Source organism: Microtus pennsylvanicus, chromosome 3 (assembly GCF_037038515.1).
Source record: "Microtus pennsylvanicus isolate mMicPen1 chromosome 3, mMicPen1.hap1, whole genome shotgun sequence".
NCBI classification, from domain to species: Eukaryota; Metazoa; Chordata; class Mammalia; order Rodentia; family Cricetidae; genus Microtus; species Microtus pennsylvanicus.
In genome coordinates this window covers 69550684-69565655 of record NC_134581.1, presented here as the reverse complement: position 1 = coordinate 69565655, position 14972 = coordinate 69550684, and the positions used below count along the sequence as shown (strand labels likewise).

The following is a 14972-nucleotide window of genomic DNA, read 5'->3' as shown; positions in this document are numbered from 1 at the left end:
AAACAGGACCAAATTAGAATATATGAAAGCGACACACATGAAGCTAAACAGAATCCATAAAGTCATTTACTACTTAGAATTTAGTAGCCTCATTCTCACTCCTTCCATTTCCTGCAGGCCGGGCAGACACAATGGATAATAGGAGTGTGTGCTGTGAATGTTTCCCTTGTCATAGGTTAACCTCGTGGACACTGAAGCAAGTTAGGGATTTTAAGAAGGATGTAGACATCTTCATATGCTCCATTTTCCTCTTCCGTTCCAAGGTCTGATTGACAGGCTCTATTTGTTTGAGAACCAATGTATCTTTAGAGTATTACCCGATAAATGAACATAATGTTTGAGTAGATAAATGCGAGCCATGATGATGAATATTGAACATAATAACCAAAGAAATATTAAAATTATGAAGATATAAGACATATATATGTCATATCCTCATATAGAAACGCTGTTATTCTATTGCTACTTAGTACTATGTAACTATAGTTATTAGAAAGTTTATACAACCGATCCAGAAACTGACTCTGGGGCCCTCATGAAGATCCCTAATCTACAGAAGGCCCAGGTCTCTTCTTTCTGGTGTGGGGCCTGATGCTCAGGTTTGAGTAACAGGATAACAAAGGCTCTCTAGGGCTACTGGGAACCAGAACTTCAGAAAGAATAGCTCTCCTCTACTGTAGCAGACATTGCCCTTTTCTTGGTGAGCACACATGGAGTAGAACAGAGCTCAGATCGACCTCCACTTCCAGTGCACACCCAGGTACTGGGTGAGGTGGAAGTTGTGTTTCTAATGTTCTGAGGGATCTCTGCTATTAAAGAGTTGTAATCAACCTAAGTGTTCATCAGTGGATAAACAGATAGAGAAAATTCTCTCTCTCTCTCTCTCTCTCTCTCTCTCTCTCTCTCTCTCTCTCTCTCTCTCTATCTTTCTCTCTCCTCTCTCTCTCTCTCTCTCTCTCTCTCTCTCTCTCTCTCTCTCTCTCTCACACACACACACACACACACACACACACACGAATACTATTCAACCATAAACAAGTTCTGTGATTTGTGACAATATAGATGAACCTTAAGGGCACACGCCAGGAGCCCAAATACAAGTGTTGCATGATCTCTCATTTGTACACATTGTATAAAAAGTTGACCTTATAGAAATAATGATTAACAGAGACTGAGGTGGGGAAGGGGGGGACCATGAAAGAAATTGGTCACTGGTACAAAGTTACCATTAGGATAGGTAGGTTTTGTCACACAGAAGAGTTGCCATCAACAGTAACAGAGTTAATATTTCAAAAGAGCTAGAAGAGATGATTTCCCCCTTATTTTTTAAATTGTAATTGTTGAAGAAAGGATTTTAATGTTTTATGACCAAGACAGGATAAATGTTTGAAGCCACGGATACGCTGACTGCCAGGATCTGATCCCTGTATGATGTTCGTGCAGTGTGCTGGCTAGTTTTTTGTTAACCTGACACAGATTAGAGTTATCTGGAAGAGACGCCTCAGCTGAGAAAATGCCTCCATCAGATAGATTTGTAGGAAAGTCTGTGGGGCCATTTTCTTGATTAAGGATTTATATGTGAGGGTCCAGTCTGCTGCGGGTGGTGCTACCCCTGGCAGGAGGTTCTGGGTGTATAAACCAAAACAAAAAGCTGAGGGACGCCTGGGGTACAGGGCAGAAAGCAGGGTTCCTCCATGGTCTTTGTCTCCAGGTTCCTGCCCTGCCTTCCCCTCACGATGGACTGTAAGGACCATTTCTACTCAAGTTGCTTTTGACCATGGTATTTATCACAGCAGCAGACAGCAAATTAGAGCATGTGTATTGAAGTCTCACATTGTTCTCCCGCAGATGTGCTCATTACACATATGTATGTGTGTATCTAGGGCTGTCCAAAAGCAGCCGTGGAGAGAGAGGAAGTCGGCAGGGGACCTGTGAGGGTGTTACACGACAGCCACCGGAGCTCATTGTTCCTTTGTTCCCACATGAATACTTTCCAAGTTGGGAGGTTTGAGTACAAGGAAGAGGAAGGGTTTTAACTTCAGCATTTCTGTTGGTATTCCGTGAGCTAGGGGTGGTTTACTTAGACAGGAAACACCGCCAGAAGACTAGGACAGGAGACAAAACCACTATTCACATTTAAGTATGAATTAATACCCAGGTTTGAATTTGCAAGACCCCCTGCCCCCACCTAGCTGAGGTAAACGATGAGACAATAGCAAAAGATACTTTGGGGACTCTGTTGAAGAACTGGGCCAAAAAGGAATTTTAGAGACCTCGGTGGGAAATGGGAGCTTTGGCTTCTAGGAGACACAAGGGACCAGAGGGTTCTCAAAGATGTCAGAAGGAAGTAAAGAAATGGCTGTGGTAGAAGATGGGAGGAGGTATGTAATGTCACCTATGGGCCTTGGTTTATGCATCCACAAAGTCAAGGTGGGTGGGGGTCGTTTGTGAGGGTCATGACCTGCAAGTAACCACTCTACTTGGTGGAGATTACTCAACTCAGCAAAGGGATTCACACTCCTCAGACTTTCTAGGGGCAGATTCCTGTTTCTGATGTCTGTTTCTATATTTGTAGATTGCAAATGCTCTCCGTTTCTCCCTGAAAAGCCACAGAGGACTTCCTTTGTATAGCTGGTAAATACTGGACACGCTGTTGATGACTCTTGCCTGTCAATATGCCCATCCCCATTGCCCCTTTGCCTCTTGGTGTCCTGTTTGCTGCTCGCTTGCCACAGTCTAGTCTTGAAATACATGAATTGGGTTTTGATCATTGACTTCCCTTTGCGTGCAGACACTCTGGGAACTATAAATTGATTCCATTAGTCAGATTCTGCCTAGTTTAACTGAGGCTCTCATTGATCAGCCTTTTATGGTGGGGGATTCTGAAATAACATTTAGACACCCTGGGTAAGACTCTACACTTACAAAGCCAGTCTCCTGACCTCATCCTATTTTATAGACAATAAAGCATTTGTATCTGGTGCCATATTTTTTACTGGATCTTTACAAGTCCCTGTAATATGGGAATGTGTGTAACACTACACACTTTAAAGTCACACGACATATAAAATGAGTTTTATGCACTCCAAGCTGCGTTATACCATTTCCTTTTTCTTTTGCTAAATACACAGTTTTATAACTAATAAAAATTAGACGGGAAAGTCATTGTGTTTTGTGATCTGGATAAAGGTTTTTAATGTAATATAAGAAAAATAACCAATGCCAAACATGCTGCTTCAAAGATAACAGAAAATTCAGAATAAACTGGGTTAGCAAAGTTCTAAAGTGGCCTCCCTGTAAGGCTGTCTCATCAGAATGTGAGCAACAAAAATATTTGGTTGACATTGTAGTGTTTTGCAGGGGTGTTACAATGGATAAAAGCAGGGATAAAGGCCGTTGTCAACTAGCACTGGGTAGAGTTGTGACTTAAACTCAGAATTCAGTTCTGATTGAGCTAGCACACCTAGAATCTGTGGACACAGAATCCAACTTCCATCAGAATGCAGAAGTCCCCTGGCCTGCAGTCTCAGTAGGCTCTCCGGCATTCGTAAGAGCCCCAGGCCATGCTACCATCTTCTTTTGTCCAAGGTGAAGGATCGTGAAGGGAAGAGGTGTCTGACCCCTCCTCTGGGGAGAGGGGCACCACCTTGGACGGGAGGTCATTTGACATGGTCATGAACGAAGTGAAGGGGTATGAAGACGGGGTGGGGTACCCTGGCGTGTGGTGCAGATCTTCCAGTGAATGCAGCGAGTAGGACTGAGCCCCAGCCAGGGATGACCCCCATCCCATGCTCCTGTGTTGGTTGCTGCTTCCTGACTCCAGCTGGGAGAGGCAGCTGGTGCTGGGTGGCAGGGTCTGCAGGACCTCAGCAGGCACAGGGTCTGGTTGGCTGAGTCCATCCGGCATCGTCTGTTCCCAGGAGTCTCTCTGAGGAGAATGGTAAAGGCATGGAAATTAGTTTTTAGGGATGCTCGGAGGATATAGCGCTGCCTGCTGGACCAAGACATCCAGAGAAGCCTTCAAACCCTCTCGCTGCCGCGGAAGCCTAGCCTTTGGGCAACTTTACCCTCTGCTGTTTGACTCAAGTCAGGGGAATCTGGGTTAATTTCTACTCAGGGATGTTTCTCTGGGTCCTGCATTCCTCTTTACACAGCAGGGGAAGGCGGTACCTGATTCTGGTTTAGGGTAGTCCTCCAATGATGTGGGGTAGGGACTCCCTACCTCCTCAACAGTACTTTCTTTGGGGTGGACTGAGTTCATTCACCGCACCACCTACCACCCTCTGAGCCCTTCGTCTGTGAAATGGGGCCCCAAATCGAGCTGCTGCAAATATTAAATGAACAAAGACCCATGAAAATTCTTGTCACAAAATAAGGCTAATTCCCTGACCCACCCTCATTGTCTAAAATTCCACCTTCAGCGATTCATTCCTTTGTGCCAAGAGGCTTTAAGGTTTTCTATAAAAGGAGTATTAGCAGCTTTTTTAGATCTTTCTGAACTTATTTCTTTGGAGGGATCAAGAGAGAACACGGTGTGTGTGTGTGTGTGTGTGTGTGTGTGTGTGTGTGTGTGTGTAGGCTTCCGGGGGAAGCTGGAGCAGAGGGAATGGCAAGGGAGCAGAAGATGAGTTTGGACCCTTCAGCATTTGCTTCTTAGGGTCCATGGGCTTAAACAAGTCTTACTCTAACAGGGTGCGGTGCATTCAGCAAACAGGATAGTAACAAGAGGAGCCTGAATTCTACTTTACAGGGCCCCTGATTCGAAACCCTAGCTAGACAATTTCGATGCCTTGGTTAATGTGATCTTTGTGCAGGCCTGAATCCCTCAGAAGTGTCCCAGCAGATCCAGCCCGACTGGGCACCTCCAGGTTTGAGCAGAGCAGAGCAGGAATCCCCAGGTGAGTTATCTCTGGCTTCAGCTTGGTTACCGCATATGAGGGCTGGGCCACCGGAGCTGGGGCCTCCCCTTCCTCCCTGCACATTGAAATAACCGTACTCACAAACACAAAGTGAGTTGGATCGCCGGGGAACGGAGGTGGCAGGAGCGGAGGCAGAGTTGAGGTGCCGAACAGGGAACCCGGTGTGGAGGTCAGCGCTGGTGGGCGGTAGTCTCCGTAGGGCTCTGCCAGGTAGGACTCCAGCAGGCCCGGGTGACTCTGTCCAGCTGAGGACTCACAGGCAAAGGGCTTAGTCACGCCGGAGGGATAGAGGTCGTTTGAGAACTGCTTGCTGCTATGGAAGTCGGAGTCAGACAGGAAAGATCTCCTGACACCGTAGTAACCTGACATGACTGGCGATCCTGTGGCCAAGGGAAAAAGAAGTGAGCAAAAGTTTCATGCTGGAAGCTCAGAGCATTGCAGCTCCTTCATTGGTACCCCGTGAAAAGATGGTACCCACATGTGCCTGACGTCGTTGACAAAGAAATATCCATGTCTTGAATGGTGTACAATATTCCTGCATCACTGTTTCAGCCCAAATAACAGATATGCTTAAAGTTCACCCTGGATTTAGGGATGAATTCATGTTAGATGTACAATAACTTTACCCAGATAATGATGTATCAAGTATCTTCCAGGGCCAGATGCTTCTCTAAGAGGGGCATAGAGAGGTAAGTGAAAGAGCCCCTTGGTATCCTAGTCAATACTAACTGTCACCATGACATGGCTTAGAGAGTCTCAAATAAGTGTCTTTATCAGGTTGGTCTGTGGGCATGTGTGTGAGGGATTGCTTTGATTATTAATTGATGTAGGGGGTGCCCACTGTGGGAGGCGTCATTCCTTGAGCAGGCGGCCCTGGGCTGTGGAAGAAAAGTAGCAAAAGGGTAACCAAAATTCCTCCATGGTTTCTGCTCCAAGCTCCTGCCTGAGTTAGTTCCTGCCTGCAGAGTTAGGCCCTCTTCCCTCAGTGATGGACAGGAATCTGGAAGCTGAAAAGGGTGTTTTCCTCCTAAAAGTTGCTTTAGGTCATGGCATTTGTTGCAGCGACAGAATGAAGCTGGGCTATTTGGAACCTATGCCTTCCAATGAACTATAAAGATCTTATCACAGCCTCTGAACGGCATCCTGTAACATACAGGACAGTTTCCAAGTGGCTGCTTCTGGGCTTCTTATAGGAGGTAATGTCTCTCTAGATAAGATATCACACAGCCAACCTCATGCCAAGAGCAGTGCTGTCTTCTGATTCTTCTGCGCACTGATCTTCACCACCTGTCTCACACCCAGCTGGCATAAAGTGATGACTTGCCATGGGACAGTGTAGTTGTAGAAAAGTCAATTTTTGGGAAAAAACAATACCCATCCCGCCACACGTCTGGCTTTGACGCTTCTAGTGTTATTTGCTGCCCCCTTGTGGTCACACTGGATCCCTCATTCACTTTGGACATTATGGAGACAGCTTGAATAAGGTTTTAAAACGAAGAGGGGAAAACTGAAACTGGCAAGAACCTTATTTAAGAAAGACCAATTGGTTTCAAGAGAGAGGAGAGATGCTCAACACTTTTCGAGAATCCGTGTGGGACACGGACTCCAGGTCTGTGTAATTTATCACTTGTACAGTCCATATAGTAGAGGGTGGTTGCAAAAGGGCTGAGATGTGGAGGAGATGCCGTCTCTGTCCCTCGTCCCTTTCCTCAACAATGGGAGGTTACAACTGAGCTTTGTCCCTGTCCCGGCCTATTCTTTAGAGAGAAGAGGAATGAAGATCATTGGGATCTTTTTCTTGGTGGCTTGTCACAGTGAGAGCCTGAGCCCCTTCCAGCCAATGTGGCGTCTTACATTTTGCTCTTTACTCTGTCACTGCTACAGCTATCTTCCCAGTGGGTCTAAAAGTCCCGTGGTGGTGGAGCAGATCTCATGCAGTGTCTGGTCTGGAGACCCAGGCGTGGAATGCTGCATCCAACACTCCGTGCAGGGGGCACACTAGGGCAAACAATCTCCCCAGCAAACCCTTTAGCAGGTTTTGACTCGCTACGCTGCTTTCATTTTTAATTCACCAATATCCAATCTGTGCCTGCACAATTGAACTCTGTGGTGACAGTTTTAATTATCAGCACCCTTTCGGGAACAGAAATCCGTGCAAATGAAAATTCATGTCATGAAGACATCCCAAGAATTGGTGCAGGCAGAGAACAGAGTGAGAAGGTAAATAGGACTCGCAGGATGACGGAGTTATAGTTCTAATTTCAAAATAAAAACAACCGTGAGGGAAAGCCTCTGCTTTACCCAGTGTATCCATTTCTCCTTAAAGAAGAGGAGACACATTCTAGAAGGTAGGAGAATCGGCAGATACTCCCTCTGGTACAAAAGAGCAGAGGCAAGCAAATTCAAATGGAAGTAAACATGATGGGAAAATACAAGAGTCGTTCAGTTACGGGAGGCTTTGGAACTCCCTGCTTTATGCAACTTGAAAAGTGCTAAATCTCTCTGGAGTTTGAGATCTGGAGGAATATTGTGTGTGTGTGTGTGTGTGTGTGTGTGTGTGTGTGTGTGTGTGTGTGTGGCTTGTGAGTGGTGAGGGCAAGGGGGTATATCACTTTTATTACCATTAAGAATATTCCTTTCCTATCCTCCCAGGATGGCAAAATTGGGACCCAGGAAACTGACATAAATACAGTATCTTGAACGCTGTGTGTGACGCACCATGGAAAGTACTTAATAAAGGTAGCCCCTGCCCCTAATGTTCCTTTGTCCCTCTGTCTACGATCAGATCATGGTGTAAGAAGTTTAGATGTTTTAACACTATACCCGGAGCCTGGTTACTATTGCTTTGGCCTAAAAGCTTCTTCCAGGCAGGGTTTTGAAAACAGCCTACCTCTCAAGACCTAAAGGACTAAGCTCAGGATGATTCGGTGAGATTTGTCTTCACTGATTTTTTTTTAAGATGCAAAAATGAGAAAATGAGGCGGTTATCAGAACCTCGGCGGCTCTTGACTGGGGTTGGGACTTCAGTGATACAGTAGCTGCGTAACATGTGCGTAGCTCTGGGCTTGGTGGAAAACAAAACGCAAATGCTCAGTTGCTGCTTAAAAGCCAGTAAATTGCTTGTTGAATTAAAGGTCTCACCTGGCATCTGGACGAACGGAGGCTGGGAGGAGCTGACACTGCCCTGGAAGGCAAACAGAATGCAGCTGTTGTCAACCTTAGTTACAGCTCGAATTTAATTTTAAAATTAGGAATATATTTCCAAACCATCCTCTCTTTCTCCCTTCCCTCCTTTCTTTTCTGGGTGTGGACATGTGTGCTTATGCACATGTACAAGTGCACACGTGTTCACATGTGTGTGGAGGCCAGAGGTACCCAGGTTAACCTTGGGTGCTGTCTTCAGGATGGCCAGCTGGTTAGCGTGCTTTTTGGTTTTTTGATTTTTTTTTTTTTGAGATAAGGTCTCTCATCAGGATCTGGGCTTGTGGATTAGGCCAGATTGAATGGCCAGTGAGTTCCAGCTCACTGGAACTCCCCCCTCCACCTCCTCAGCATGGAAGTGTGAGCATATACTATGCCCAGCTTTTTGCATAAATCTTGGGGTTTTAAGTGAGGTCGCCATGCTTGTATGACAATCGTTTATGAACAGAGTTACCTCTTCACTCTCTAAACTCTTATATTTTGATGCTTAGAAATGTTACTTGAAGATTTGGAGGAAGACAATTTAGAGTAGAATATAAGTTTATTATATAGAAGAGAATAAAGTTTTGCAAGAGAGAAACCAAATTTTTAGGTTCTGATAGATATGCTAAGAAGCATTAGCTAGATGAAGCAGAATGATTTATCCTGTGTTTTACTCTTTGTGTCAATACTCATTCATAAAATATCTTAGACAGTGTTTTATATGCACATATATATCAGTGTGTTTGCATTCCTATATGCGACTGGCAGTTGGCCTCAACCCTGAATGGCTACATTTTATTGTGGGTCTTTATGCAAAGTAAATAATCCACGGAGAGCAGGAATCCTGAGTGTGATTTTTCTTTCTCGCTCAAAGTAGAGCATGGTTCATAAAAGGCATAATAAACATTTGTGGAGAGAAGATGCAGTTTGAGGCAGGATTTCTCTGTGTAACAGCTCTGCCTGTCCTGGAACTCAGAGAGATCCGCCTGCCTCTCCCTCCCTAGTGCTGGGATTAAGGGAGTGTGCCACCACGCCTGGCTGAAATGCAGTTCTTAAAGAGCACACAGAGCAGTGATGGTGGAGGGTGGGGAAGTGGTAGGCAGAATACTGTTCTGTTGAAAGATTGCATGCCTTTACGTTTTATTAAATGTGTGTTTGTGTGTATATGTATTTATGCGTGTGTATGTGTGTGCATGTGTATATTCCTGTATATATGTGTGCGTGTATGTTTGTATGTATATGTGTATGTGTGTGCATGTTATGTGTGTGTATGTGTGTAAATGTGTGTTTGTGTGTTTATGTGTGTGCATATGTATGTATATATGTGTATGTATGTGTATATGTGCATGTGTATGTGTCTGTATATGTGTATGGTGTGTTTATGTGTGTATATGTGTATGTATATGTATGTATATGTGTGTTTATGTGTGTGCATGTACGTGTGTGTATGTATATATGTGTGCCCTGTGGGAACGTGCACCTCGTGGTGGTCAGAGAACACCTTGAGGAGTCAGTTGTGTCCTTACACTTCTGGGTATGGAACTTACTTCATCAGACTTGGAGGCGATCCTGTGACTGGCCGAGCATCAACATTGAAGTCCCTCCTTAATTCCTAGTAACTGTAACTGAACCTTATTTAGAAATAGGATCTTTGAAGGTATAATTACTTAAATTAAGATGTGGTCATGTTGAATTAGGACCGGTTCCCAAGCCCATATGACTGATGTCCTTATCAGAAGAGAAGGGGAGCTAGATAGATGATGTGTTAGGTAAGAGCCTTGTCTGGCCTTCCAGAGGACTCAGGGTCAGTTCCCAGCACCCACATGGTGGCTCACAACCATCTGTAACTCTAGTCCCAAAACATCTGGTGTCCTCCTTTGGGCTTCTGTGGATACTGCTTACATAAAAACAAAATTTTAAACAACTATTATTATTTTTTTTAAAAAAACAGACACTCAGTGATACAGATGAGGTGAGGGTCATATGGAGATAAGAAAATTGTGAATGATTTAACCTCAAGATTAGGGATCAAGGTTGGTTGGTAGAAGCTAGGAGGAAGTGAAGGGATTTTTTTCCTGCAGTTGCCAGGGACCAGGACCGGCTGACACCCCCAGAACTGGGAGACAGTGCATTTCAATTGTTTTCCGCTCTCTCCCTTGTGGTAACCTGGGACTGGTGACACATGACTGGGAAGATGAGTGATGGGGATATGAGGATGAGTAGGAACACATTCTAGAGGAGGGCTGATGTACTGGCATCAGCATGAAGGATAAATAAGTTTGCAGTGTCTTATAATATTAGAAATGGGGCTGGGAAGTCAGTTCAGTATCTGCTGTGTAAGCACCAGGATCAGAGTTTGGATTTTCAGGAGTCGTGTAAATAGCTGGGCAGGCAGTATGTGCTTGTAACCCTGCCTTAGGGGTAGGCATTGCAAACCATTGCATCCCTGAGGCTTGCTGGCCAGCCAGTCTTTAGTGGAAGAGCAATGGAGGAAAGCCATTCAACAGTGACCTGAGGTCTCTACATGTACACATGTGTGCATACCATCCATGCATACAACAGCATAACACAATCACAGATAAAATAAAAAAGAAGTGAATACTGTAGCATAAATTAATAAAAACCCAGAAACAGAAATTGGGGTTTAACCTGAAGGCCAGAAAAGCAAAATAGCCAGCCACGGGCTCTTACCTCTATCTCAGTCCGAAATGGCGATTCTGTCTCCAGGAATCTCAGACTGACTGAGAGCTGTCTCCTCCCATCCTATATTCCTCTCTAGTGCAGGAATTAAAGGCATGCACCACTACCACCCGGTTTCTGTGGCAAACAATTGTGGCTACTGAGATTAAAGGTGTGTGTCACCTTGCCTGGTCTCTAAGACTGACGAGGGTGGCTGTTTTACTCTCTGATCTTCAGGCCAGCTTTATTTATTAAAATGCAAATGAAATACCACTGCAGAATATTACAAAAGCAAATGCTAGCTCCAAAATGGCCCCAAATGAAGAAGGAGCTGAAAATACCTTCCAAGGAGGTTAAGCATCCTTAGCACTCAGACCTCAGGCCTGAGCTCCCAGCCTATGCCTTCACGGTCCCGAGACTCCTAAGAGATGGAGAGGTTTCACAGAATCTCACTCAACCAGCCTGCATGTTTCTAACGCCATAAATCCAATCTTCGATGATGGAGAACTCGGTGCCTTGTTTGCTTCTCCACTCACGCTTTTTTTTTCTCCTGGAGATATGATTCCATAAACTTGACTGTAAAAGGCTCCTCTCTTTTCTAATCATCTCTTTCTTTCATATAGAATATGTCTAGCTCTTACTCCATGTAGAGCTTTTCAAATGTTTGAAGATAATCCGTCATTTTGAGCTGTCTTGTTTTCATGTATGCTCGTGTGTACATGTTCATGTGTGTATACATGTATATGCGCGGGGCACATGTGTGTCTGTTTAAAGACCAAAGGAGGCCAATCTCATCCACCTTGCTTTCTGAGGCAAGGGTTCATTGGAACCCTTGGGGATCAGCGACTGAGTCCGGCTGGCCAGCAAGCCCTAGGGATCTTCCTGTTTATGTTTTCACGGCTTTGGGGTTACATGCTTGTGCCATCATGCCCAGCTTTGTGTGTGGGTGCCCGGTATGAAACTCAGGTCCTCATGTTTGCATGGTAAGCACTTTACCGACTGAGCCGTTTTCTAAAGACGCCCCTACCAGCCGTCTTCTTAGTCACTCTGTCTGCTCCAAGACAGACTACAGACTGCTGGATCTCACGTTATCCCACAGTCTCAGGGTCTGGGAATCTGAGGCCATGGCTTGGTTTTGGATGAGGGTCCCTTTCTGGTTTGTAGTCTTCTGAAGGTGACTTCAAGTGACACCCAGAGATCATGTATCCAATATGATGATTACCTCCAAGTCCTCCACATATCATCATGCCGGAGGTTAGAGTTCCATCTTAGGAATCGTGTCGTCTCAATCATTCAGTGTATTGCACTGACTTTGAATTCTGTCTTCCAGGTAAAATATATTCGTGCAACCACTCAAGGGCAGCTTTTATTTAAGAGGGAAGGCTCTAGAACCAACATGTCTCTGTTGGAATCCCAGGCCTGCCTCATTTTTGTGAATTTTGGGTACATGAAAATTGAATTAGAACATAGGTGTGGAGTGCTTAAAATAGCACCTGGCATATAGCAACCCGGCTGTGCTAATTGGACATTGTTACCAGTAGTCCCCTCTTATTATCGAGGCATAGATACACTATTTTTCCTGCTTATACATGCTAACCAAGTTTAGCTTATACATCAGGCTCAGTAAGAGATTGCTAATAAGAATATTGAACAGAATTAATACAATATGCTTTAACAAAATTGCCAGCATCTCTTCTGTCTAGCTTTGGAGTAATTATTAAGTGGAACAAGAGTGACTCAGACCTAGGCTCTGAGATGTTGTGATGTTGGCCTGGTAACCAAGAAGCATCTCTCCTTTAGCTATGCTAGGTGGAGGTGGAACCCGGGCCTGTGAAGGCCAGACACCAGCACTCTATCATGGAGCCACCTTCCCATCCCAAGGAGAAGGCTTTGACTGACCAGAGTGCAGATAGCATTCGTGGTGCAGACACACTGGACAGAGGTCAAATTCATCTCCTGGGCAGGACTTGGTGAGACAGCAGAGGTTTCATCTGTCCCTTAGCATGGCATACGATTATGAGTTAATTCATTTATGGAATTTCTGTGGCTTATTTTAAAACTGCTGTTCTCAGGGTCTGTCTCTGACAGTTTTTGCTGGCTTTTGGGACCCTACCCCTCATCCTGGGCTACCTTGCCCAGCCTTAATACATGGGGAAGTGCTTAGTGTTACTGCAACTTGATATGCCATGCTTTGTTGATATGCATAAGAGACCTGTCTCTTCTTAGATGGAGGAAGGGATTGGGGGAGGGATGGGAAATGGGAGAGAGGGACTGGGAGGGAAGTGGGGAGGCTACAGTTGGGTCTTAAAACAGATGGATAAACAACAACAACAAAAACCTGCTGGTCTCACTCAGTGAATTACTCCAGAGAGTAATTGGGCAGTCAGGGACTCACTGCATAGTTCAAGCAGACCTTCAACTCAGGCCTGGGCTCCTGCCTGCTGGGAGTACTGTGTGTTCTGACACCCCTGGCTACACTAGTTAAGTGACTGACAGGAACTCGGAGTTGCAGTGGCCAGAGAGGTGCAGATCTGCTTGACTAAATCATAGATGAGCTAGGTTGGGGCACATGCCCCCCCATGCTGCCAGGGCCCCCACTATCCAGCATTCCTCTTCTGATTCTGATTGTCAGTGTCTCTCTTAGAAGGACTTGACACACCTCTGATACCTCCCGACTTTTGTCTGAGTCTCCTTTGCAGCAAGGTGAGTTTGTAATGGGATCGTTTGCTCTTCAGGGTGCTTCTCTGGTTGAATCGACTGTGGCCCCACCGTTCCCATGTCTTCTCCTGTCTCTAGCCAAGCTGGGGCAAGGATGATGTTATGAATGAAATCTTGGTTTGATGCTTGGGCCTTTCAGACAGTCCTAGAGCACCATGGATCCCCCAGACATCACTCATCAGCCCGCGTGACTGCACCAGGCTGTGCCACAGCCAAGCTGCTCCCTCTGGCTGACAAAGATCCTGTGGCTTCTCTAATTCTGCTCTCAGAGTTCCCCATCTTTCCCTTCCATCACCAACCCTGAACCTCTCATTCTTTTTCTCCTTCTGCATAATCTTCATCATTACAGTGGCAATACCAGGACGACTCCCGCCCAGCCCCATTTTAACACCAAAGGCTCTACCAATTATGAGTCTAGTTCATTTTATCTATGACTTGACAAAAAGAAGTTTCTTGTGTTCGTTCCCTCTATATAATTTCACCTGTGCCCACTGTGGGGATTATCACTATTTCCGTTCCTTATGGTCACTCATAAAACTTTACCATGCAGATTTAACAAGGCCTACAAACAGTATCTTAAAACTTCTCCTGAAAGACAAGAGCCCAAGGACGTTAACGCTCACTGCCATTTTGCTATGGTATTTTTTTTCTTTAAACCTTGGCCTGTTTTATTCTTAAAATCAAGCAACCACAATTAGATATCACTGTTACATCACGCAATTCTCTACTGTATTTATTTCTGTGTTTACCTTTTCTCTGACCGGAGCTCTTCCACACTTCCTGTATTTGTTTTATCTTCCAAAAGCAATTCTTTAGAAAATCCCAGTAATGTGCTTTTGTTCAGTAAACTAGTTCAGATTTTATTGATCTAAAGGTACCATTGCTTTTGACCTTGTACTTAGAAGGTAATTCTAATTTTATAATTAGAACATTTTAGTATTTAATTTCCTGGCACTTTGAAAGCATAAGACCACTGTCTTCGATTGCCATAATTTTAGTTAGGAAGTCTGCTGCTATTCTTAAAGCGATTCTGTGTTTTCTTTTCTTGATGTTTTTAAAATAGAACCCCCACCCTCCCTGCCTTTTAGGTTCTTCAAGCTCAGCTTATATTGTCTGGAAGTAGATCCCACTCCTCTCTATTCTTCTTGAGCAGGATGTGCTTTGTGTCTTCGCATGTCTGGGATTTTGAGTCTTTCATCAGGTTAGGACTGTTTTGAACGATTATCTCATTAGCTATTACTCTATCCCTATTACAACCCCTGAGACCATTTAGATTTATTTTGGCTCTTTCGCTTTTATACTCTATGTTCTACACCCTCCTCTTGTTTACCCTCTATCCATGATTTTGTGTTTCTTCACATTTGTTAGAGACTGGTATAAATTTCCTCAGATCTCTTTGGTTCACTAATTATTTAACTGTAGTTTGCTTCTTTAAGTGAAAAAATATCTATTTATGTGCCCGAGTGTGCTGGC

The 14972-nt window shown here is 44.7% G+C and overlaps 1 protein-coding gene across 1 annotated transcript in view; it reads right to left on the bottom strand.

Moving 5' to 3' along the window:
- Positions 1-3526: 3526 nt before the first annotated feature.
- Positions 3527-14972, bottom strand: part of Pou2af2 (POU class 2 homeobox associating factor 2) — a 42375-nt gene continuing 30929 nt past the window's right edge. The window contains exons 3-5 of the mRNA XM_075967575.1: positions 8061-8103; positions 5001-5299; positions 3527-3928 (exon numbers count right to left, since the gene is read on the bottom strand). Coding sequence (XP_075823690.1) covers positions 3527-3928; positions 5001-5299; positions 8061-8103 — 744 coding nt within the window. The remainder of the gene's footprint in view (positions 3929-5000; positions 5300-8060; positions 8104-14972) is intronic.